The sequence below is a fragment of the Carassius carassius genome, chromosome 48 (assembly GCF_963082965.1).
Source record: "Carassius carassius chromosome 48, fCarCar2.1, whole genome shotgun sequence".
NCBI lineage: Eukaryota > Metazoa > Chordata > Actinopteri > Cypriniformes > Cyprinidae > Carassius > Carassius carassius.
Genome location: NC_081802.1, coordinates 16,746,884 through 16,773,969, shown reverse-complemented (window position 1 = coordinate 16,773,969; position 27,086 = coordinate 16,746,884). Strand labels below are relative to the sequence as shown.

The window sequence follows — 27,086 nt, the reverse complement described above, 5'->3', positions numbered from 1 at the left end:
ATGGCTATAACTTTATTATGACTTTATTTTATAGTCTCAAGCCTTCAGAAATCATGCAAAAAAAAATTAAGTAGTTTTACTATGATAAAACCATGGTTTATTTTTTTAAAGGTTGTGCTGTCCACATGTATTTTGTTGAATTAGTTATAGAGGCTCTGTCAACTATAGCAAAAAGGTGGCCAAAAATGAAATATTAAGTGAATTTTTTAATTAAATGTCTGGCCAGTAGCCTAAACAAGGATTTGATCATCCTGTAACTGTAACAGCAGCAATTACCAGGCCTTTGGATCCCTTTGCAGGCATTTGTAATAACAGGTTAGTACATAAATTATTTAGTATTAGCCTATGTATTTTTAACTGTTTTTAACCAATCATTATTGCCTCATTGTTTTTAAATAATGCATTTTAAGTTTTTATAACAACAACAACATAACTATTACAGTATATTAATACTGCTTTGTAAATTATTATTTGAAGTTACAAAACTATGGCTAATTTGCAGTTACCATGGCTACAAGAACGATGATTTTTGGTGTTATTCTTGTGAAAATAATGGCAAATTTTCTTAAGGGAACCTGAAAAGTCAGAGAGAATATTCTATGCGTTGGTGGTGGTGAAATTATTTGTCAGCTACAGAAATGAGCTTATTGTTATGAGCTGACTTATGTGATGTTTTCTCGTTAAACTCATACAATTTCCTATTAATTCAATAGAACATTTACCCCCACTAGGGATTACCAATATGGCGGCGTGGCTGCTTCACTTTAATGACATCATGAGAAATACAGTTCTATATTATAGATCAGTGGTTTGAGCTCATTCGGTTGTGAAAAAGTAGCATAATTTACATATGATTTATAGTTTATTTAATAAATATTAAATATGTAAAAGGTGTGCATTATAGTTGACACCTAGATGAACCGTTGTTTGTATGACTGTAAGTCATTCTTCTAAAATGCTACTGTCGTTAGAAAAGTGCATACCAATATCGCATGTAACTTTAGAGACGGTCCCTAAATTTTCGAATATCGAACGCCAAAGTCAAGCCAACTCTATGCGTTTAAAGTTGATATATATATATATATATATATATATATATATATATATATATATATATATATACATACATACATATATATATACATATATATATATATATTTAACTGTTTTCCGTTTTCTTCTCTCTGCGCCGGATTTGCAATGTCTTTTAACCGGGCATAGATGTCCATTCATCATTTATGAAAATTCAGCCACAAACATGGCTTTTTAAACCATAAAACACAGTTTTAATGCATAAAGCAACATACTTTCATGTTAAGTGCTTTATATGTCTCATTTGGGAATTCGACTAGTCCAGAATATTAAACTTGGAGCAGCTATCTTGTGATTCAATAAATCATAGTAAGTCACGTTAACAACAAACAACTACATTGTAGTAAAGGTTTTGTAAAACTGCACAGCGTTTTGTGCTTTTTAAACAACACAAGTTACTCCGTCCTACACCAACTACGCACACATTTCCTATATGTATATGAAAGACGATCGAACCAATCAGAGTAGGTGCAGCCCCGCCTCGATCTGTAGGCGACAGGCTGGTGTACTTCCATTTCCAGAAATAACGGACTAGTCTTCCTGTCCTCGGGAGTTTATACTCCTGGGGCGAACTTGCCGAGTACGGACTGCCAAGGATGCAAGTCCACAGTTTGCGTACTTGGTATTGAGAACTGGTCTTTGGGACACATCTGGTTCCATTTTTTGTGCTTTGCAACCAGTTGTGTTTTGGTGTATTTGTATGCACAGTGTTTCCAAAATTGGCTGCCTTTTCCCCGCGGAATTTGGGTATTTTTGGGGAAATGTTTGAATTTGGTCGGTTTTACAGAAACCTGGCAACCCGCATTGCTTGGTCGAGGGGGAAATAGTCACTCACGCGAGACAAAAGGGGAACCAACTTTTTGTTCACTGAAGAAGCGAAAGAAGACAGAGTGGACTGTAGCTAACGTTGATTTAATTTTGTTTTTCCAATTTTTAATCGTGTTTCGTTTAAATTTAGGTAACGTTAGGAAGAACGATACATAGCAGACACATAATACAAGAATCATGTTTGTAAGGTATGTACAGTAATAATTTTTTATGCTTTCAGTCAGACGGCACAGCTTGGTCGAAGTAGGATACTTCGTATTTACGAGTTAAACGCACAAAAGTCGTAATTACGAGTGGGAAACTGATGCCGCGTTTCAGGCAACCCGTGTTTTTCTTACCTTAAACCCGTGAAAGTGCACTGGAACGGCAGTCGAACCCGTGACTTCCCACCCGTGAACTCGTACTCGTACTAGATCGATGCGCTCGGAGTTCCGAGGTCACACAGCACGCGAAACAACGATGGCAGCCCCTACGCATAATACTGCCTACGGATGCAGTGTTTATGCAAGTGGACACGTTGAAAAAACGATTTTAGGACAATGTAAAGGTGCAATAAAATTAATAATCTAGCAACAATTCCTTGCCTCAGGAAGTTTGGCGTGACTTGCCTGGAACGCTACAGACAGATACTTGCGAGCTCAAAAACCTGCCTTGGAACGCAGCATCAGACTTTTAAGGTTGAGTTTTCGAGTTAGGGTTGCCACCCGTCCCTTAAAACACGGAATTGTCCCGTATTTGAGAATAAAATAGCGCGTCCCATTTTGAAACAATACGGGACGGGGTTTGTCCCGTATTTTCGCAGTTGTTTTCAATGCAGCATCACATGCAAACCATCCCACCATTCTATGAATACTCTTCCTATTCTGCCCCTGATTGGGTAATACTCGCTGCCATCGTTGGATTGATTGGTTTGTTTCAGGTTCAAGGCCAATCAGAGTCAGAGGAGGGCGGGTCTCTTTGCAGAGAGTCGATTTGAAATAATGTCGGAGGCTGCTCCAGATACACTTTATAATAATTTATTAAACATTAATGCATGAACTAACAATGAGTAAGTAATACATTTGTTACACTATTTATTACTCTTTGTTAATGTTAGTTAATAGAAATAAAGCTGTTCATTGTTTGTTCATGAAGTTCACAGCACACTAACTAATATTTACAAGATTTTAATAAAGTATTATTAAATGTGGAAATTAACATGAACAAAAATGAACAATTGCTGTATAAGTGCGGTTCATTATTAGTTAATGTTAATTAATGTAGTTAGGCTAACTAATGAACCTTATTTTAAAGTGTTACCAATTTGTTTATTACAGTTAAGGTGTACAGTCAGACACATAAGCATTATTTTAATAAGAGACAAGTGCCATCTTTTAAACCACATGCCTTCTTGTTTTATTTCTTACAGTACACACAGTGCATGGCTCTGTCTTGGTACCTTAACCCAGGGCCGTAGCTGGGGTTAGAGGGGACCTGGTGCAGGTTGTAAAGTGGGCCCTACTTGAAATTGTTTAATATTTGCTGTATGTTCGTTCTATTTATTTATTTGTGCTATTAACACAATGTTTCCTTTTTAAGTTTGTAAGTGTCCAGAAACTAATTTAAAATAGCACTGCATAGTCTTCACTGTAAAATAAAATACACAGTCAAACCAAAATGTATTCAGACACCTTCAACATTTCTCACATTATCACAGTTTATTTGGTATAGTTTAGAAATTGGTAATAAAATATGACAAGAACTCAGAGTTAAACTGTGTCAGAACAAATTCCTCTTGATAATGTCAGAGATAGAAAAGATGAAAGAAAGAAATGTAATAATCAAATTTTCGATTTCACTGGTAGTCTACAGTATGAATAATTTTTGGGTATAATATTTCACAGTTTGCTGTATTTTGCTTTACTCACTTACATAAATACACTAGTGTCCTGCACCCACCAGTAAAACAATATAATCAATTATATCTGATTTCTAGTTTGACTGTGGATAAATTCTTGTTAAAACTACAAAGTAATTCAGTCAAGAGCAGTGAGTGATTTACTTTTATTTTCATACATAAAGACACTGACTGCAGAGCTAGTAAATTAGACACTTTAAGAGACAAACGCATCCATTATAATGATACACATCCGATTTTTTTCTCAACTCTTTACTTTAACTAGACATAACCACAGACTTTTCGAACACACTTTCCAAGACGGGTATTTTGACATATTTATGTATTTGTCGTTACAAAAGCAAGAAGACTTTGAGACGCGTCTTTGCATGTGGCCTGAACACCAGAACACCTCATAAAAATTAGGGTCGCAATGTCATTTCAAAAGGTCGCATATGCGACCATTTTTGTCGCAGTGTAGTTCCCTGAGTAAAGAGAAAGATAATTGATTAGTTCATCTCATGAGTCTTTTGGTTCGAGTCGTTCCTTAATCCCGTGACAGACCCATACGCTATTTCTGACATTTCTGTCACTATTTTTGTTACCGTTTCTTCAGGATCTGTGGTGTGTTATCATTTTATAAATAAATAAAACCCTGTTATAAATAAAATATTGATTAATTTGTCTTTTTGACTGTCTATCAGTAAATAAACACTAGGCTATATAATACAATAATAATCCAAGCCTCAAATACAAAGTATTTATAGCCTAGTTTGTTAACTTTTACTCCAATTTTGAGTTTGCTGGTATAATAATTGCTTTTCCTAGGCAAACTTGACATTTTGGTCTAATATATATAAGAAGATTGCTCAAAAAGGACATAATGACATAGATTAAAAGCAAATATCATTTTGAATCCTAAACCAGTAACACTACAGTTCTATAGTCTAATCTGAAGGGTGAACTCAAAAGACATAAATCATTCAACAAGGTCATTTTTGAAGATTAGAATCAACTGTAAAAAAAAAAAAAAAAAATCTTTATCAAAGTGATTTCACCATCATATGGACAACATTTAAAGCATAACCAATAATTATAATAAAAAATAATAATAAGTACTATGCACCCATTTGTAAGGAAGGTTGTAAATTAATTACTTTAGACAATGCTGTCACGTCACGTGACAAAAGAACGAACAACCCGAAGACCCGAAAGATGAACTAATCAATTCTCTTTCCAGCTCAGACTGCATTGGGTTAGCGTATAGGTATGTCACATGATTAAGGAAAGAGTCAAAAACCCGATAGACCCGAACTATGAACTAATCAATTCTCTCTCCGGCTCAAGACTGCATTGACTGACACAGGTGAATTACTACTAGCAGAACAGAACCTATAGAATATTGCGCATGCCCGACTGAACGAATCACTTCCCAAGACGACTTGTTCTGCTCGAGTCACATTAAAGATTCGTTCAAGAACGACACATCACTAGACAGAAATAAAGTAAATCTGGGTAGTAATAACTGATGCTGGTGATGCTTTTTGTGGAGTTGTTTAATCAGATCTTGAGAGATTTAAAGTCTTGAATCTTCAGTTCATCTAAGGCTGTGTCTGAAGAAAGTTGTGGTTTGTGTTCTTATTTCTCTTCCTTTCAGTGCTTGTTCACAGCAGGTGTTTGAAGGATTTAAAAAATGTTTCAGGAACATCATACTAAACTTTAAATAACATTCTACTTACATTAAGGAAGCTGGATCTTTTTATGTTCTTGGAATGTTACAAATCAACATTCCTAGAATGTTTTAAATCCAAATTAAGTTGACAGAACGTTTGAAGAACACATACCTTTTAAAAACGTTCCTCTAATGTCAAGAAAACTGGACATGTTTTATGTTCCCAAAACCAACACTCAATATTTAGAGAACGGTCTTACAACAAAATTCTATTAGCTGGGAAAGTACCAATTTTATTGCAATCCCTCAATGCTATACTGTGGCTGTAAAATAATGCTTCTACGGTGTAGTTACAATAATATTACAGGACTGTCCCTCAATTTCCCATAATGCATTTGCATTTACAATAAAAAGATGAATAGAATTAATTGTACAATCTATTGTAAAAATTACATAGATTGCTAACAGTGTAAATATGAGCTAACATACACATGATGCAAGTCGCATAAAATGTTAAAATTTAATTTAATATGCGGTAGTAAGAGAAGACAGACATATGGACAAATCTGATGAAGCAAGAGAGAGCTCAATTTGGTCCGGTTTTCTGAGAACAAACAGCATGCGAGGAGAATACTGTAGAATACTGTTTCTTACTTGCATAATGAATAAGGAATTATTGAAGAACTAACAACTCACTACTGTTAACTACTAAGGAAGATGTGTTAACTATCAGTAATCAGTATGTAGTATAATTTTATGATTGTGTTAAGTAACAGTTAGTTCTCAATAACTAAAGTAATCAATAACTAATATATTCTGTCATACCTCCTGAAGAACTACAAGTAATTATCTACTAATTAAGGTTCAAAAAATATTCCTGCGCATTTATCTGATTATCATGGCCGGACCTCTGTAAATTTTTCATGTTCGAAAATAAAATTTGTTCTCTGATTTACTAATTTGCTGCTAGACTCCTCATATGAATGTCTGCATGTATAATTCAGAATGTTTAGCGCCCATGGTATGAAAATGATCACTGCGATACGCTTCCGAAGTGAACGAGTCTTCAGAGACTTGTTAGCGAGACCGCGAGACGCAGCATGATCCAGCTATTATAAGCGTTTTTGACTTGTTTTCCCACTACATTTAACACTTTAGAAAGTTAATAAAGTAGGAAGTTGCGGTTTAGGGTCAGCGATAACTTTATCTTATCTAATTTCCAAAATATTTGAAATTATTTCGGTTTATTTTATTTATTTATAGGTTTTTGTTTATTTTAATAGCAACATCTGCCAGCATTGCATTGTCAGCATTAAGGGCGGTCACACTGGACTTTTCGTTCCATTGACTTCCATTCAAACGCATGCGAATGCTTCAGACCGGAAACGCAGGCTCATGCGAAAAATTTCGCATTTCGCTGCGTTCGAAAGTTCAAGTTTGGTGAACTCTGACCTGCGAATTCGCATCACTTGAAGTCGTGTGACCAGTAGATGATCGATACGTCACTGCGTGACCTCTCTGTACAGAAATTAAAAAATGAAGGAAGTGCTAATTTTAGCCGTAGCGCAGCATCCTATTTTATATAATACATATTTAAAAGATAATAAAAAAAGAAGCTGCATGGTTCGCAGTGTCAATGGAAACAGGAACAGATGGTACATTTGAATGAGGACAAGTTCTATAATGTTTTATTGTTTAGTGGGTATATACAGGTCCTTCTCAAAAAATTAGCATATTGTGATAAAGTTCATTATTTTCCATAATGTAATGATAAAAATTAAACTTTCATATTTTTTAGATTCATTGCACACCAACCGAAATATTTCAGGTCTTTTATTGTTTTAATACTGATGATTTTGGCATACAGCTCATGAAAACCCAAAATTCCTATCTCAAAAAATTAGCATATTTCATCCGACCAATAAAAGAAGTGTTTTTAATACAAAAAAAGTCAACCTTCAAATAATTATGTTCAGTTATGCACTCAATACTTGGTCGGGAATCCTTTTGCAGAAATGACTGCTTCAATGCGGCGTGGCATGGAGGCAATCAGCCTGTGGCACTGCTGAGGTGTTATGGAGGCCCAGGATGCTTCGATAGCGGCCTTAAGCTCACCCAGAGTGTTGGGTCTTGCGTCTCTCAACTTTCTCTTCACAATATCCCACAGATTCTCTATGGGGTTCAGGTCAGGAGAGTTGGCAGGCCAATTGAGCACAGTAATACCATGGTCAGTAAACCATTTACCAGTGGTTTTGGCACTGTGAGCAGGTGCCAGGTCGTGCTGAAAAACGAAATCTTCATCTCCATAAAGCTTTTCAGCAGATGGAAGCATGAAGTGCTCCAAAATCTCCTGATAACTAGCTGCATTGACCCTGCCCTTGATAAAACACAGTGGACCAACACCAGCAGCTGACATGGCACCCCAGACCATCACTGACTGTGGGTACTTGACACTGGACTTCAGGCATATTGGCATTTCCTTCTCCCCAGTCTTCCTCCAGACTCTGGCACCTTGATTTCCGAATGACATGCAAAATTTGCTTTCATCCAAAAAAAGTACTTTGGACCACTGAGCAACAGTCCAGTGCTGCTTCTCTGTAGCCCATTTCCTGCACAAGCCTGTGCACGGTGGCTCTGGATGTTTCTACTCCAGACTCAGTCCACTGCTTCCGCAGGTCCCCCAAGGTCTGGAATCGGTCCTTCTCAACAATCTTCCTCAGGGTCCGGTCACCTCTTCACGTTGTGCAGCGTCTTTTTGCCACATTATTTCCTTCCCACAGACTTCCCACTGAGGTGCCTTGATACAGCACTCTGGGAACAGCCTGTTCGTTCAGAAATTTCTTTCTGTGTCTTACCCTCTTGCTTGAGGGTGTCAATGATGGCCTTCTGGTCAGCAGTCTTACCCATGATTGCGGTTTTGAGTAATGAACCAGGCTGGGAGTTTTTAAAAGCCTCAGGAATCTTTTGCAGGTGTTTAGAGTTAATTAGTTGATTCAGATGATTAGGTTAATAGCTTGTTGAGAGAACCCTTTCATGATATGCTAATTTTTTGAGATAGGAATTTTGGGTTTTCATGAGCTGTATGCCAAAATCATCAGTATTAAAACAATAAAAGACCTGAAATATTTCAACTTTATCACAATATGCTAATTTTTTGAGAAGGACCTGTATATATATATATATATAGAGAGAGAGAGAGAGATGGAGAGTACAATATAATAAGACGCTTTCGATGCCCTCGCAAAAGACACAGTACAAGCACAGATTAATCCATGTTGTGATAACTGAGGGGAAACCATTATATCTTGCTCCCGTCCATATTCACAGCGGCGTCCGAAATAATTTCGCACGTTCAAAGGCTAGTGTGACCGCCCCTTTAGTCTTAGTAGTTATCAAAAAAGGCAGCGGCTATTTACACTAAGTGCAAATATCTATAGATTCTATTTATACTATGTTAAAATAGCAGGATTTTTTGCTATTTATACTACTTACTGCAAATCGTGGCAATTATCTGCACCTCAGTATTGTAGTGCATTATAAAACAGTATGCAATAATAACTTATTAAGTGTAAATTTAATGGATGCCACCTTATTGGGACAATAAAGCCCTCCCTACACCTAACTTTTTGATTATTTACTTAATTTTTATTGAAAATAAATGCTTTTCTGATGTGATTTGAAAAGGGAGAAAAAATTTCGCTAATAGGCAGATTCGAACCCAGGTCGATCATGTCAATACAACATGACACACATTTAACCTTCTGCGCCACTGAAGCTGACTGTCAGTTACTGTCTTTTGTAATATTGACTATCTGAAAATAACACGTTTGGTGGTGTATGTTTGCATGTATAATACGGTAAACAATTGATCAAATTATCCACCCCATAAGTATATTACTAACAAACTTTGATGCCATAAATAGGGTATGATTTAAAAATGAGCATCCTTCCAAAAACATCTACATTTCTGTCTCTTTAGAATTAGTTGTATTTATAGGGATTATTATAGAAACCCCCCGAACCTCACAAATTTTCAAAGCCTGGCTACGGCCATGCAGATAATTCTTTATTAATTACTAAAGGATTCACTATAATTTCACTTTAGAATGTGCACGTACTGTTTCAGGTTCGCAATAGGTCCTGCAGAATTATTTTATAATTTGGGTTCCCAATATTTTCACTTTAGAATAGACCGACTGTTTCAGGTGTGAAATAGATCCTTCTGAATTATCTAATAATTCTTTATTAATTACTAATTGGTTACCTGTATTTTCACTTTCCCACAGTCCTTGCCTTACATACAGGAATTGAATTAATGTTAATGTTGTATATGCTTTTGAGGCACACATACATTACTGTATATAAAATATAATAACTAAGATAAGTTATTGCAAGGCACTTGAGTGGTGGTCGGGTTCCTATTGGAAGCTGATTTCTTACAAAACAATTCACTACACAGCAAAACCTCTATAAAATGTATTAATATTGCATTTTCATACTACTACTACTACTAATAATAATAATAACATTTATATGAATCACGTTCACAATTCAATGATTTTGTTTAACTGCTTATTAGTAGTTATTTTTATTGAACTTTAACTATAAGATAATTAGCCCTCTATTGCATGAAATATTACTTAGACATGGTAAAAAATGTTTTGCATGTTTTTATTACTTAAAATGAGCTAAATAACATATATATATATATATACGTTTAAAGGGGGGTCGTTAGTAGATTGTTGCCGTATGGCAACAATATGCAATCGTGGAAAGTACCATTAAAATCAACAATAAAAAAAAAAAAAACTCATTTTATTTAAAACACGACTCAACAAATCCATCTCATACTTAGTGAAATGCTTAAACAAACATTTATACAGTAAAAACATATCATTTCAACAGTTATCTGAAATGTCTGGTAATAATAACCTGGAACCTCTGATCTCACTGAAATAAACTTCATTCGTTTTTAGTTTCATTTCATTATCTTCATGACTTGTTAAAGTAAACAAAGCAGTTCCTCTCTGCAGTGAAGCAGAGGAAAACGTACTCGGTTACTAAACGTAACCTCGGTTCTCTCTAGAAGAGCGAACGAGTACTGCGTCTTAGCTAAGACGCTACGGGAAAAGTCTCTTTTCACGAAATACTGAAGCAAAAAATTATCCTTAATTTTGTATTTTTGTAAAGCGCATTTGCAGCAGTACACAGCCATAGGCGAGACGGCTCGTTCGCTCATTGGCTTGTTCTGCGGCAACTGCACAGCCTATCGAGCGCAGGCTGATGCAACATCAGACCAATAAGGGCGCTTCGCGCCCTTCTTGCCACTTCCCGCCGAAACGGGTGTGGCTCAACCTATAAAAGGAGCTCGAAAAGGCTGACTCACCTGATTTATTTCATCGCCGAAGCGAACCAGAGTGAATCGTACGCACGGCAGAGAACGCAGTACTCGTTCGCTCTTCTAGAGAGAACCGAGGTTACGTTTAGTAACCGAGTACGTTCTCTTACGAGAGCTCTCTCGTACTGCGTCTTAGCTAAGACGCTACGGGAACCCGATGTAAAACGCCGTGCGCGCAGGGATCACACACCAATAAACCTGAAGCAACGCCCAGGATTTACAGTGCACAGTCACCTGAGGGACTCACAGAGAGTCCGGGACAGAAAAGGGGGAAAGCCCTCCGTCCCATATCTAGCAGCATCCGTAGATGCGGCAATATGACATCACACAGCCGAGGCAAGGCCTGACCAATGTGGCAATGCGGGTCTTACGCAATACTGCCCATATAACAGTCGGCAGCGCATAGCGCTCATGAACTCAGAATTCCCCTCAGGGCCCCGATTCTTCTATACCGACAGCAGCCTTGCTTGCAAGGCGGGAACCTCCAGGTTATAGAACCTGATAAATGTAGACGGCGAGGCCCAACCCGCCGCCATACATATATCCTGCAAGGAGATCCCAGTAGACCACGCCCCACGACGAGGCGACGCCTCTTGTGGAGTGTGCTCTGACGCCCAACGGGCACTGAAGGCCCCTGGAAGCTTAAGCTAACGCTATGGCGTCAACTATCCATCTGGATAGAGTCTGTCTCGAAACAGCCATTCCCTTGGAACGTCCACTGAACGAGACAAACAGCTGCTCCGTCTGCCGAAAGGCAGCAGAGCGAGACACATAAGCTCTTAAAACCCTGACAGGGCAAAGAAGACTCGAGTCTCCATCCTCCCCTGACACCGGCAGGGCAGACAGGGCAATAACCTGAGCCCGAAACGGTGTGTTGAGGGATTTCGGCACATAACCGTGCCTAGGTTTGAGTATGACCCTTGAGTCATTGGGCCCAAACTCCAAGCACGACTGGATCACCGAGAGCGCGTGCAAATCACCCACACGCTTCACAGAAGCGAGAGCCAACAAGAATACTGTCTTGAACGACAGATGCTGAAGGCTAACCGATTGGATAGGCTCAAAAGGGGGACCCTTCAAGGCCTCCAAAACCGCCGCGAGGTCCCACATAGGGACTGACGGAGGTCTGGGAGGATTCAGCCTCCTAGCTCCTCTGAGGAACCGGATGACTAAATCGTTCCTTCCTATTGACTGACCGGACGCCGTTTCAGAAAACGCTGTGATGGCCGCCACATAAACTTTGAGCGTGGATGGGGCTCTGCCCTTATCCAACAGCTCCTGTAGGAAGGAGAGGACCTCCGTCACCTCACAACTAAGGGGTGAATAACCTCAAGCTGTGCACCAGCTGGAGAACACCGACCACTTCGAGGCATACAGACGTCGTGTCGACGGAGCTCTAGCCTGAGTGATGGTATTTAGCACTCCCACTGCGAGATCAGCGGGTAACCGTTGAGTGCCCATACATGGAGGGACCACAACTCCGGTTGAGGGTGCCAAATCGAGCCCTTGGCCTGCGAGAGGAGATCTCTCCTCAACGGTACCGGCCATGGGGCGACATCTGCTAATTGCATCAAATCTGGGAACCATGGTTGGTTCTTCCAAAGAGGTGCCACAAGCAGTATTGAACATCTCGTTTCTCTCACCCGTTCTATCACCTGCGGAAGGAGGGAGACGGGAGGGAACGCATAAAGCGGGCAGCACGGCCATTTCCGTGACAGCGCGCTTTCGTTATTGGAAGAGAACGCGGGGCAGTGAGCGTTTTCGTGGGACGCAAAGAGGTCCACCTCCGCCATGCCAAATCTCTCCCACAACAGCCGGACTGTTTGCGGGTGTAGAGACCATTCGCCCGTAGGGACATTGCCTCTGGACAGCCTGTCTGGACCCAGATTCTGCAGTCCAGGCACATGCACTGCTCTCAGCGAGCGCACGTTGCGTTGAGCCCAAATCAGGAGGCGTTCCGTCAGCCTGCACAGGTTTCGGGACCCGAGACCGCCCTGGCGATTTATGTAGGACACCACGGACATGTTGTCCGAACGGACTACGACGTGGTGATCCTTGATATGGGGACAAAAGCGCGTCAGCGCGTTCTCCACTGCCAGCATTTCCAGGCAGTTGATATGATGGAGCTTTTCCCATTCTGACCATAGGCCAAAGGACGGTCTGCCTTCGAGCAGCGCTCCCCATCCCGAAGTGGAGGCGTCCGTCGACACCATTTTCACACTCGGGGAAGTCCCCAGGCTTACACCTGATTGGTACCAGCCGTTCGCTGTCCAAGGTGCTAGAGCCGCAACACAGCTCTGATCGACCTTGAAATGCAGCCGGCCAGACGCCGGGGACCTGCGGGAACCTGGGGGTAGGACAGACGAGGCGAGAGAAAAGGAGATGGAAGGAGGAGCGACAGAGACGAGAGAGGGGAGAGAAAAAAAAAAAAAAATTCCGGTTCCCAGACGCACCGCTGCTCGGCCCTCCACCAGCTGGGCGATCTCCTCCGCGGTGCCTGGCGGTGGCACTGGACGGCCCTCGGCGGACGGCACGACACTCCTCCACCGCCCGGTGGACGGCGACGGCTCCTCCGGTTTTGGGCAGCCGGCAGGAGTCCCCCGTTCCCTGCTCCTCCCCATTCCGGCGGATGGCAGCAGGCTCCGGCCACCTGGCGAACGGCGCCGACTCCTCCGCTCCCTCACGGACGGCAGCCGTCTCTCCACATCGTGGGCGGCCGGTAGCGAGCTCGCCCGTCCCCGGCAACTCGCTCCAGCCCACCGCCTCGAGCGTCCATGGCGGCACACTCCTCGCCAGCTCGATGGCACCGCGGATTCACCACAGCGGCGAGGGATCTTCAGCAGCGCGTCCCTCCTTCTCCCGGGCTTCGGCACCACTGTAACGATACAAACCTTCATATTCATCCGGAAGAAGGAGGCGGGAACCGGCGGACAATCAAACAACATTTAATTTCAAAATAAACACAAAAACAGCGCACCAGCCCCTCACCCTTCATCTCCAATCACTCCCCCGGCCTCGCTCCCATGTCCCTCGGCCCCGCCCCACTCGTCACAGGCCCTGTGGTCCACGAGCTCCGCTCGTGATCGGGCCAGAACCAGCCAGTCGTCCAAATAATTCAGCACTCGTATGCCTCTGAGTCTGAGAGGAGCGAGCGCTGCATCCATGCACCTCGTAAACGTACGAGGAGCTACGGACAAGCCGAATGGCAGGACTGCAAACTGGTATGCCTGGCCCTCGAAGGCGAATCTCAAAAACCGCCTGTGGTTTGACGCTATCTGTATTTGAAAATACGCGTCCTTCAGATCTATTGACATGAACCAGTCCCCTCTGCAAATCTGCGCGAGGAGCTTCCTGGTCGTGAGCATTTTGAAACTGCGTTTCATCAATGCCTTGTTCAGCTGTCTTAGATCCAGTATGGGCCTGAGACCCCCGTCTCTCTTGGGCACCAGAAAGTATCTGCTGTACAGCCCCCCCTCGCTTTGAGCTTGAGACACAGGCTCTACAGCCCCTTTGCTCAACAGTTTTGATATTTCGGCCCGAAGTATGTGTGCTACTTCTGTTTTGACCGTAGTTTCGACGCGCGCTGAAAAGCGCGGTGGGCGTCGAGAAAACTGTAGTGAGTAGCCTCTCTTTATAATGCCTAGCACCCAATCCGAAACCCCTGGAAGCATTGACCATGCATCTGCATGAATGGCTAAGGGCTGGATGCGACACGCACTCTGTTGACTGGGCAACGGCGGCGCTCGAGTGTGCTGCGCATCTGAGGCGGGGAGCGCGCTGATCACAGCGGGCAGATCGCTCATCCTCGACCCCGTTCCGGCGCTTAACCGACTGGAGGGAGGCTGAGCGGGTCCCGTGGGACTCGATATATCTGCAAGTAACCGCGGGCTGCATGTGTGCACTTTTATCACTTTCAACTCGCCGTCTGCCTGTGCAGAATGTACGTGCACGGGCCTCGTTTTTACAGAAGCCCCGCGCCGTAAGTGACGTAGTGTATGTGGGCACTGGGAAGTGGGCACGTTTACTATGCGGCGCGCTCGACCGATCTGTGTCGATCTTATGTGCGCTAGCCCTGTGTGCAGGGCTGTGCTTACATGCGGGGATGGGCACTGGGTAGTGGGCATCGTCACTGCATTTAAAGCACCATCAGCCGTGGCCGGACGAGCGTGCACGGGTTTCGTTTTTACAGAAACCACATGACGCGTGTGACATAGTAATTGTGGGCACTGAGGGGTGGGCACGTTTACTATGTAGTGTGCGCGACCGACTTGAGTCGACATTATGGGCGCAGGCCCTGTGTGTAGGGCTGTGCTTACATGTGGAGATGGGCACTGAGGAGTGGGCATCGTCACAACATTTATAGCACCATCGGCCGTGGCCGGAACACCAGAAAAAACACTCTTTTTGTGAAACATCTGGGTAGCCGTGATAACGGCTTTTGTGTGCAGGCAAGCGGGCACTCGTGCAGGCTTGCGCATTGCAGAAGGCACTGAGGCAGTCACAACTCTTGGAACTGCAACAGCGGCGCGCTTGGGTGAGAGCTCGGCCGCAGCGGAACTCGAACACCGGCGCTTTCCCAGCAGTGCTAGGATGCTTTCGGGGCTTCTGGCTTCATCGCAATCCTCTGCCGCAGCTCCCGCGGCGCGGGGCGACGGCTCGAAGAGCGAGAACGGGGTCCCGAGCTGCGTTGCTGACGCTGTCGTGATGGGGCAGCAGGAGGCGGTGGGCGTGACTGAGAGCTCTCTGGGGCCGGTCTAGAGCGGCTAGCTGCAGAACTGGAGCGCTTCGGCAAGAAGTGCTTGAACGCCTGTGAAGCTTTCTGGTCCTCGGCGAATCTCTCCACAAACTCGTTGACGGGAGGTCCAAAGAGGCCGGCAGGAGTTAGCGGAGCGTCAAGAAAAGCAGCGCGCTCAGACTCCTTGATGTCAGAAAGCGTCAGCCACAAATGCCTTTCAGCCACCGTAGCGGAAGCCATAACCCGTCCCATGGCCTGTGCAGCAGACTTAGTAGCGCGGAGGGAGAGATCCGAAGCACTCCTCAGATCCGCGAGACAGATCGCTTCAGGTCCCATCTCATCCAGCTTGCGGAGAAGATCGCCCTGGAAAATCTGTAGCGTCGCCATGGTGTGTAACGCAGACGCAGCCTGCCCAGCAGCAGAGAATATCCGTGCGAGCAGCGATGACGTCATGCGGCAGGCTTTGGATGGCGACGCCGCCTTAGTCCGCCGTCCAGCAGAGGGCGGGCAAAGGTGCGCTGCTATAGCCTGTTCCACCGGCGGAAGTGACAGGTAGCCTCTGTTCTTAGCACCGTCCAGTGTGGAGAATGCTGACGAAACAGATGAGCGGATTCTCGCCGAGAATGGAGCGTCTCAAGCCTTCGCCCCTTCTTCGTGAAGCTCAGGAAGAAAAGGGGCGAGTTTTGAGCTTGAGGAAGAGCGCTCATCCGGAAGATAGCTACCATCCAGCCGGGAACGTGAAGGGGGCGCTGGTGCAGACCACTCGAGGCCGAGGCTCGCCACGGCCAACGAGAGTACACGCATCAGCTCCTTATCGATATCCCCCCGTCTGCTGGGCCTCTGAGCAGCGGGCGCGAGATCCACGGAGCTTGCCCAACCCTCACTGCCCGAAGCAAGCAGAGAACACGTGTCTTCTTCCTCCGACGCGGGCCTGAGATCCACTTCCTCCGATGACGTGTCGGCAAGCAGCAGACGCTGAGCATCGGGAAGCGATGCAGGGGAGACCGGCGAAGCGGAGGGAACCGGCGAGCTCGGCCGAGCTGGAGGCGGTTCTGGTAGGCGGTTCTGGTAGGCGCTGCGAGCGGCGCTTCTTACGGCGCTGCGGCGCAGCGGATGATGCAGGCTTCGAGAAGGATGCCAGGCGAGTCCTCAGAGTCACCATAGGCATCAACTCGCAATGAGGACATCTGCCATCAGCGAGCGCGAGCGCTGCATGGTCTTCACCCAGACAGGAGACGCAGATGACGTGACGATCTCCTTCGCTGAGCGGGGTTCTGCACGAGCCGCATGAAGGCATCTTTAAAAAGACGCAGCTCTTTTGTGAATGTGCGTCGCAGGGCGAACACACACACAGAATATTACAGAACAAGGATTGTAAAGGATATGGGCGCCGGATGGCGCAGCAGGAACGGCAGTGGAAGGCGGCGGTGCCAGCGGCTTCAGGATGGCTCGTCCTGCTGATATGCTCTTCCAGACGGCGCTTGCTTCCTCGTGATCCAGCGATGCGTGAGCTTCGCTGAAGAGATGAAAAATCAGGTGAGTCAGCCTTTTCGAGCTCCTTTTATAGGTTGAGCCACACCCGTTTCGGCGGGAAGTGGCAAGAAGGGCGCGAAGCCGAAGGTCTGATGTTGCATCAGCCTGCGCTCGATAGGCTGTGCAGTTGCCGCAGAACAAGCCAATGAGCGAACGAGCCGTCTCGCCTATGACTGTGTACTGCTGCAAATGCGCTTTACAAAAATACAAAATTAAGGATAATTTTTTGCTTCAGTATTTCGTGAAAAGAGACTTTTCCCGTAGCGTCTTAGCTAAGACGCAGTACGAGAGAGCTCTCGTAAGAGAACTGCACACTTGGAGCACTTGCTTCTCACAATGCCCTTGCATCCTGGCATTTTGCATCTGCCCTTCTCAGATGCATGCAGGGGCCAGTGGTCCATGCCGTCTCTGCAGACAGGATCTGGTGGGACAAAGCTTTGGGGCCCTCTTTTATAACCTACAAAATAGCTTTAATCACAAAATAAAAATAAAATTATAATGTTTTTACCTTTAAAATTTAAGCAAAAGTTGTAAACATAGTCTCAGAGTAGTTTCATGCTATGTAAGTCAATGGGACTCCATGAGGTTGAAGCACCAGGACGTTTCCATATTTGCATATAGTTGCCATATGGCAACAAATGTATTTTAGCATATTATAAAAAACATATAAAATCAAAACTGAATTTAATGTTAAAATATTAAAGTTTACTTATCCCAGATAGATACCCCAGATATTTAATTTTTTTTATTTGAGGAAAATTTTCCAAAATTCTGAACAAAAGGCAATCTTCAGGAGCCCCAGACAGGGATGTTTGCATGTCAGTGTCCATGAGCAAAAAGGACTGGCAAATAGGATATCCTGGTCAGGTGACCTCATAAATTGTCATAAATCATAAAATTGTATTACATACTGATTAGTTAACACATCTTACTTAGTAATTAACAGTGAGTAAAGTGTAAAAAATTACATGTTAGTTTTTCAATAATTCCTTATTAGTTATGCAGTGTTACCCAAGTTGCTATAAAGAATGCATGATTAGCCTATATAACCATTTCATTAAATAGGAGACCACTTTCTTGTTCTTTATGAGAAGTGGATTTATTTTATTTTAGCATTAAGGCATGCTGTGTGTCACAGCAGTTAAATTGGTGTCTATTATGAAAAAAACCTTACTATCAAACCTAGGCCTATATCATGAATTTGGAAATTTTAGAGAAATGCTTAATAACTGCACTGTAACTAAACCCATTAGGTTTTAGCTAACTAAATCTACTGTAGATTTAGTCGACTAAACCTAGACTAAAACTAAAAAATTCAGATGACTAAAACTAAATGGCATTTTAGTCAAAAGACTATGACTAAAACTAAATCTAAATTTGCTGTCAACATTAACATGGCAGCCCTATATGCTCAGCAGAAAAATCTTCAGTCACAGGTAACTTGATCCTCGTTCCCGAACTTAAGCAACAATCCATAGCATCAGGTTTTAACAATGTCCAATTTGTTTTATGCAACAGTAAAACATGGCTGTTCACATTCAGAAGCTGTAGTGATGCTTTCTTTTTACCGAAATAATGTGAAACATATTGATTATATAATTTTTTAAATATATTTTAATACAATTTAATTTGATTTTAGAAAAGAAATATATCACATTAAGTATGCTATCACATTGCATTTTTCATCAATATCGCACAGCCATGCATGGATAAGTCTTTTAAGTTCAACCGTGATTTGATTGCTGTTAAAACAAACTGTTTGCAAAATGTAAACAACTGCACTGATTTCAGTCAATATATTTTAGGGGTGACCCCGAATAGTTGACGAATCGATGCTTTGATTCGAGGAGCCTTATTCGACTACAAATCTATCTCAAATTATGCCATTTTGACTATATGGGGGAGCTCAAATGTCTGATTTCACATAGAACTACCGGTTTTCTCCCAATAAGTTAATGTGCGGCCTATTATGATAAAGCTGTAAGAATCTGAAAAGAAAAAAGCTTCAAATTAATATTTTAAAGAGTGTGGATATATCCAACCATATAGATTTATGTTTCACTTTCCATAATCCGTGACCGACAGAGGAGCATCTTGGCGGCAGGTATTTAAAACTTTACCAAGACTCAAACTGACACAGGCAGAGACTGGATTTTTTCGAACAGGTAGGGTACAAGTGGGCCCTTTTTGCAAATAGCCTTTAAGTCTTAATATTAACGTTATATTGTATAAATAACGAAGCGTATTCTACATGAAATTATGAGTTGAATCCCATTGATTAAAAACTTGCTATCAAATGCATCACTCTACTGGTCATCTTCAGCGCGCGCAGCTCAAAACAGAAATGCAGAACATTAACTGCTAAAGTTTTAGGCTAACGTTATAATGAGAGCTATTGTATATTATTACACTATTGTAAAAAAAATCTAATAAAATTGATAATTGTTATGGTTTCGCCAACGTTAAGTGTTAGCTATGTTAATCAAAACAAAAAAAACATTATTTACCCTGTTTATATCTGCAAGGTGTTCATTACACATTTTCCCTGTGTGTTAACATCAGTAATTATGGCTGTCGAATATCTGACTCGACTCAATGTATTTTGCCCCGCCCCCAAACACATGATTCGACTATCAGTCGAATATCGGTAAGATTCAAAAATTCAGATTCGACTATGAAAATCCTTAGTCGGGGACACCCCTATATTTACATAATGTCAAATCCATTGAAAATAAATGATAAAGTCACCATCACCAAGGACGCAGACATGAGACGGCAAAGCCTGTGCTGTGTATTATCAGAAGTCTGATTTACTATTTGATACATGTTTTTTTTTCCAAAACAGATCATCTATTAAAAAAAAAGAAAAAAAAATGGTGGTTCATATAAAATTGTCTCCAGAGTTTCCTTAAAGGGGTCATATGATGTTTTTTGTTTGTTTTTGTTTTTATCATTATTTTGTGTATTTGTTGTAACAGAATATGTTGACATTTAAAATTATTTCTCAAATACTTTACATTAATTGTAGGTCCTCTATGCCCCGCCTCTCTCAAACTCATTTTCTACAAAGTTCCACCTTGCGACAAGCGCAGTCTGCTCTGATTGGCCAACTGACCCAGTGCATTGTGATTGGCCGAACACCGTAAACACTCGTCGGAAATGTAACCCCTTTCCATAATTGCGAGCTTCATGTTTCAAAATTAACGTAAAGGCAGTTAATAATATCCTTAGATTTACCATCAGTTCAAGCCCAAAAGAGGAATAGAGTGGCACAACAGACACAGGCTGTATCCGAGAACTTAAGGAGGTGCAATTACTTTGCAGGCACCGTTTTTGCAAGAAGGCACCTCATAAAACGGATTTCGGACAGACTTCTGAGGCAGAGTAATGGTTTAATGATCTACAGCTGAATATAGAGAGCTTTGGTGATAACTAAGTGGATATTTCTTTACTGCAATATTAATTTCTCGCTAGAAATGACATCAAAAGTGAAAAACGTTGATCAAAAACATACATTTACACACAAACTGACCACCGGCCACAACTTTCAGATGCCATCTTTATTTTTTGGCTTAACTGTCACAGAATGGAACGCACAGGATTGCGGGATATCAAAGGCAGTGAAGGATACATCTATGCTGCCTTCAAAAATCGGCAAGATGAAGGCATCTCAGGAGACAGAAACTGAAGCTAACTTTGAATTCGGACGAGCCTTGATGCCTCACGGCCTTGAAATGCATCCTCCAAAGGCAGCATTTTTCAGTAAACTAATTTTGGGACTACCCACTTTTGGGTGTTTTCCCACCGCAGGAACTAGGTACGATTTTAGTAACGGACTGCCTTTTTCGAGAACCAAATTAGCTCCTACTCTGGAGCAGGGTCTAACCAGCACAACATTGATTGGCCAGACACATTCGAAAACGCCCTTCACCCACCATGATTTAAAACGCCCTGTAGCATACTGTAAAATTGTGTCAAATTATTTTGCAAGTATGATTAACAGCGATAAATATATGGACGTGCAGGCACTTTTAGCAAATGTAGCACTGCCAGTTGTCACTGGAGATTCTTAATCCTCCTTTCCGCTCTTTTAATCGCTTTACTTATACATCAACATTCCATATCCATTATTTACATTTAGTTCTGGAACTAAAGCGGTGTGAAAGGCCCTTGTGATGGTGCTTATGTGTTTGCAGTACATCAGCCACGGATGGTTAAGACAGCTGACTCCACTCTTTGACCCTCTCTCTCTCTCTCTCTCTCTCTCTCACACACATAAGCGATGCGCAAAATTCCGCATTTGAACATTCAATAGCAAATACTTAAAATAATAACAAAACATACTTAAAGTAGCTGATTCAGAAGCAGCAGATTGTCGTAGCAAAGTCAGAATTACCTCCTCTCTCAGGTTCACAAAACGGTCGTCCATAACATTCATTGCTGTTCTAAGTAATCTTAAAGATTCCTAAATGCATCAACTTTCGCAAGGCCAAATAAAGTACTTTTGCTTTCTCCTAGATACACACAGCATCTCCCTGACATGACGGCTTCAACACTGTTTTACTGAAATCACACCTTCTTTCTTTGCGTGAACATTTAGACGGCATTACTTAAATCTCTCCACATAGTGACGTAGACATGTTGGGGCATGTTTTAAATTAGCTGATTTAGGGAGGTGTGGCAGAGTCTTAACTTTGATAAAAAATATATCTTTGGATTTGAGACTTTAGTCTTTGCAACTTTACAGATCTTCTTCATGCACCAAGAGCTTGTAACACTCCAAAGAAAAAGGAAAAATTTAAATTGCATCATATGACCCTTTTAAAGTCATCATGAGATCAAAATAAAAAATGTGTTAGGTCATTTTGCAGTATTTATTATAAATGTTTTATTGGTGCACATTATTATTTTTATTATTATTGTTGTTATTTATTAACGTGTCCTTGTAATCTTTAATCAAAATAATCTGTCCTCCCCCTAGCAATGGCATTTCTTCTCTTCTCTGATGACGTTCACAGGTGGAAGATAACAGCAATAGCAAACAACAATTATCAAACAGTTCAACCAGTACAAAACTGAAAATCTTTTAACCTCACTTAAATTTAAATTGGTTCCAGTTCCACAAGAGACTCCCCATTTCCGAATATGCCTTATATCAGTGGTTCCCAACCTTTTTCAACTCGCGGCCCACACAACCATACCCATATGTTTGCACGGCCCACTGTGTGCACAATTTATTAATTTGTTCCCTCAATGTACTAAAACGTGCACACGATTACTATTGCGTTCCCTCGATTTACTAATTCATTCCCTCTATTTGCTTAATCGTGTGCACGATTTATCAAATCGCAATTGTAAATCAAGGGAACGCAATAGTAATTTTGTTCACGTTTTAGTACATTGAGGGAAAGAATTAGTAAAGCGTGCGCACAATTTATATATTTTCTCTTGCATGTCATGTGTGGGACTCCGTAATTCTAAATATCATGGACCATAAGCATCACTTGTCCACTTAGTGTAGTTTGGGCTCCTTTTCACTACATCCTGTAAACGTTGTCATACACATTAATGGTGATACTTTATTAAAGTAACAAAGCACAAGGGTGTTTGCGATTACTGGACGGCAAGTGCGCTTCAAATAATGAAGTCCACGCATTAACAGAACACAGCGTGGACCTAACATCTTAAGAAGAAGCTATATTATTAGGGCTGCAACTAACGATTATTTTGATAATCGATTAATCTGTCGATTATTTTTACGATTAATCGATTAATCGGTTTATGTACTTATATTTTAGTTTTTTTTTCTTTCTTTCCCCAAGTAAATTATTAATAAATGGTCTTTATCCTTCAGCATAGATTTTTAAGAGATTTTAACCATTTTGCACTGTCATATCCTAATCAAAAATATACCTGGAGTTGTTTTATTGTGTTAGTAATCCTTTGTCGAACTCTTCTGCAATCAGAACACTGACCCATACTCTAGCAAATTTCACAAGGAGATTTCAAATAATGTTTTCACCATGGCAGTCCTTAGAGCTCCTAAAGTAGTTTAACATCCCGAACAAAGCTTATTAAGGAATCTTTCAGAACATATTTTCACGAAGAATAAGGATAAAACAGAATAAAATTGCAGTGTATTGTATTTTATTATTTACTGGGAAACACCTTTATAGCTTATGCTGTGAAATTGTAAACAATCCTTCGAATAAAGTGCCAGTGGCATGAAACCTGAATGGAACTCACAATTTAAAGTAAAATCCATCAGAAGGTTGTCCAGAAAAGAAAATTGGACACACACAAAAAACCTGCTGTGTGAAAAAGAGGAGTGAATACTTAGAAAAAAAGTGCATTTCAAATATATTTAAATATTTACCTCTCTCATTCAGTCATAATTAGGCTGCACGACTGAATTATGAACTGGTAAACGACAAACTGATCACAGAACATGTTTGTAAAGCTTTAAATGTTAACTGTTAAAAAGCAATGTTATCAGCTTTTACAACTTAACATTTGCAAACAACATTGTACTGGAGAATCTGCACAAATAAAAGTCTTAGGGGCCGTTCACATATCGTGCCTAAAAACGCGTGGAAAACGATAGGCGCACCGCTTTCTCCTTCTTTCCAAAGCGCTCGTGCAGTTGCGCCCCTGAGGCGTCTGCCTTTGATAAGCAACCATGACGTGCTCTCTCCTTGAAGACGCGGAAATTTCAGCAAAGGATAAATGGATTTGCAGCTCAAAAATCGCTTGCAGTAGCTCTGCTACTAAATTTATTTCAAAATGGAAAACCATATACAACTATGATCAGCTGTTCCTTTCATCTTGACTGAGCTTTTAACGTTGTTACGGGAAAGGATGAAGCTGATTGGTTAGTTCTTGTCACATGACCCGCGATGCGCTTGCAGCATTCTGAAAAGTTGAGATGTTTTTAACTCGATGCGGTGCGGTGTTGAAAATAACGAACTTGAGCGCGCAAAAGACGCGATATGTGAACGTCCCCTTAAACAGTTCAGTAGTGCAGAGTTTACAGGTTACTCTTCTGTTTTGAAGGCTCAAAGTAAAGTACTCCCAGTCTCCCACATCCCGCTAAATGCTGCAGAGACGCTGTTCGGGAAGCACGTGACATAAAACAAGGCCAGCTATTGGCTATTCGCTACTTCTCCTGCTGTACTGGCTGAGTAAAACCTCCGGTGGCTCATTACTGCCACACTTTGGTCACCGCAGATTTGAAATATGGACGAAATGAGCCGCTTACGGCAAATAAAAGTTATTTAGCAACGAATCGATGACTAAATTAGTTGACAACTATTTTAATAATCGATTTTTATCGATTAAATCGATTCGTTGTTTCAGCTCTATATATTATTAATGATTACAAAAAGGAGAATTGTTAACGATATTGCCAATATCCACACAGCTGACAGCTTTCCCTGTTGTAGTTTGTTCAAGTTTTGCATGAAATAGACACTGCTTTTCTGCACTTTTGCTTGCACATCTCTGTCATTTCGGTCTCTCTTGCGCTACACAATAGAACTGCGTTTATAAGGTGTGTGTCAGCCAGGGTTGCCAGGCTTTCACAACAAAAACCTCCCAATTGCTACTTAAAACTAGCCCAATCACGTTTCGAGGAGAATCCCCCCGTAAAAATCACATTCGGGTGGGGTACAATACTCTTTTTGGTGGGGTTCTCCTGGTAAAATTTGCACTTTAGGGGCTAAATATCACGTTATTGGGGTCGCTTGCAGACATGGAAAAACAACCCGCGGTAACCGTGTTAAAGGAGGCATTCAACAGAAGAACTGCTGACACTGCTGCGTGGCAGAAATGACATGTATATACATAGGCCTACTCCCCGGTGGCGAACTCAGAAAAATAAAAAACCTTAAATCGAAATATAATATTTTTGGTCACAAATGCAACCGTTTTAGTCACAGTTTGGAGCCCGGATGTGCATGTTTGCATTTATTTATTTATTTACTTTTATGATACAAGGTATGTTTTTATTTTATTTTTATTAAAAATATATATAATAATGATTTGTGCTGATAAAACTATTTATTCATAATAAAAGCAATCAGTAAAAATATAGTCTATTTTGATATAAGGGGGACATTAAACAGCATTGCCTTATGATTGTGCATGAATTTAATTGTCAATTAAGAGTCTGCTCAACCAAAGATGGATAATCTATCATTAATTCATTGTCGGAACAGAATTAAAGATGAATGAAATTCAAGCGGTTTTTGTTTCTGTCTCTTTAATTTGACCTAGTGAAGGCAAGATGGTGATTTAAAATCTTTTACAAGAACCATAAGAATGTCCTAGACAAATACAAAAAAAAAAAAAAAAAATTTTTTTTTTTTTTTTTCTCCAGATGCTGGCTCATATATTTAATTCTACATCTGATAGACAAAGGTTAGTATTCACAAACCTCAGTTAATATATTTGATAATTATCCACGAAACCATTCTGTGCAGTTTGTGTGTTGGTTGCTTTCTAAGGTTGTTACTCTCATCTTCAGGGTCTCTGCAGGACACACTTGAAATTGAGGGTGTTGTTGGAGATTCTGTCATCTTGCCATGTTCATACCAGGAAAGAGTGCTAAACCCAGATGAAAGGAATGTGTTTTGGAGATACAATACATACAAGAAGGTTTATAATATTGAAAAAGGCAAGCCCATCACAGGAGACCAGGATGCAGTGTTCAAAGATCGAATAGAAAGTTTTCCCTCAGAGTATAAAAATGGAAACTTCTCCATCAGACTCAACCATCTGAATTTCACTGATAATGGGGAGTACTTCTGCTATATCTCAAAAGTGAAACAGCAAGACAAGCTAAGGCTGACAGTCAGAGGTGTGTGTTAAAGTCATTACAGAACCTTCCTGATCAAATATTTTCAGCTTTGACATGTTTTTTTCTCTCTCCATATTTGTGTCTAACAGCTCCACTATCTACTTTGTCTCCTCCAAAACCAACGACTCATTCAAGAAGCTCTTCCATGAAAACAGAACCAAATGGGATTGTAACTTTCCTTATTGCTGTTTTGGAAGTTTTTGTTTTGCGCTATTTTGGAGTATTTTACTAGAATACTGTATTGCTAAACTCACACTGTGTCTTTCTTTAACGTATCCTCACAATTGTTTGTTTCTGTGCCCCACAAGAATTGACTTATTGGTAAGCCCCGCCCCCCTTAGTTACTGTTGCTTACTCAGAGTTGCTCACTGTCTTACAATGACAGCTGTCAGTGAAAACATTCGTCCAAAGTGTTTCTGATACATTTAGGACACAGATGGACCTTCAAGTAGGACTTAAATATGCCATGGAGGGATATATAAAAGATATGAAAAGAAATGTAAAAATAATGATTGCAATACAAACAGGAGAATTATGTTACGGTTGTCACGATTGCAATGACAACATCCTGGATTAACACCATTCATATACTTTGGTGTTAAATTAAATTAATTTCTCTTAACCAGATTAATATGGAGAGGCACTCTCATGTTTTCTTCTTCATTGTGATTAGGGTTGAATGCTTGGGGACATTTTGCTCTGTTTTGGTTGGATTTAGGAAATGGAATAAAATCAATTACATTGCCTATCCTCTCAGGATAACTGGAATTATTGTTACGAGTACCCCAGGCACATGGTTTTTCCATTTTTGTAGCATAAACAACATTAAAACCTATGCGAGCTTCGGATCCTTCTATGGTTCTCAATAAACCTAAATATCGGGCTTACCGATAGGTCAGTTGGTTTCTGACTGTTGTACAAATTATGATTTTACAGTATATTGTGTAACAAACAGTAATAGTGTGAAGCATTATTACAATTTAAAATAATGGGTAATTTATTTAAATATATCTTACATTAATATTTTATGAATCATGAATTCTTAAAAATGTGATGCGAAAGAAATACTTCTCATGGGTGATTTTAATATAAATT

The 27,086-nt window shown here is 41.3% G+C and overlaps 1 protein-coding gene across 1 annotated transcript in view; it reads left to right on the top strand.

Annotated features, from left to right (window-relative positions):
- LOC132131705 (CD276 antigen homolog) overlaps window positions 1–26,836 on the top strand; it is a 49,794-nt gene extending 22,958 nt beyond the window's left edge. The window contains exons 2-4 of the mRNA XM_059543793.1: window positions 25,512–25,552; window positions 25,659–25,991; window positions 26,081–26,836. Coding sequence (XP_059399776.1) covers window positions 25,512–25,552; window positions 25,659–25,991; window positions 26,081–26,223 — 517 coding nt within the window. The 3' untranslated portion in view covers window positions 26,224–26,836. The remainder of the gene's footprint in view (window positions 1–25,511; window positions 25,553–25,658; window positions 25,992–26,080) is intronic.
- Window positions 26,837–27,086: the final 250 nt, after the last annotated feature.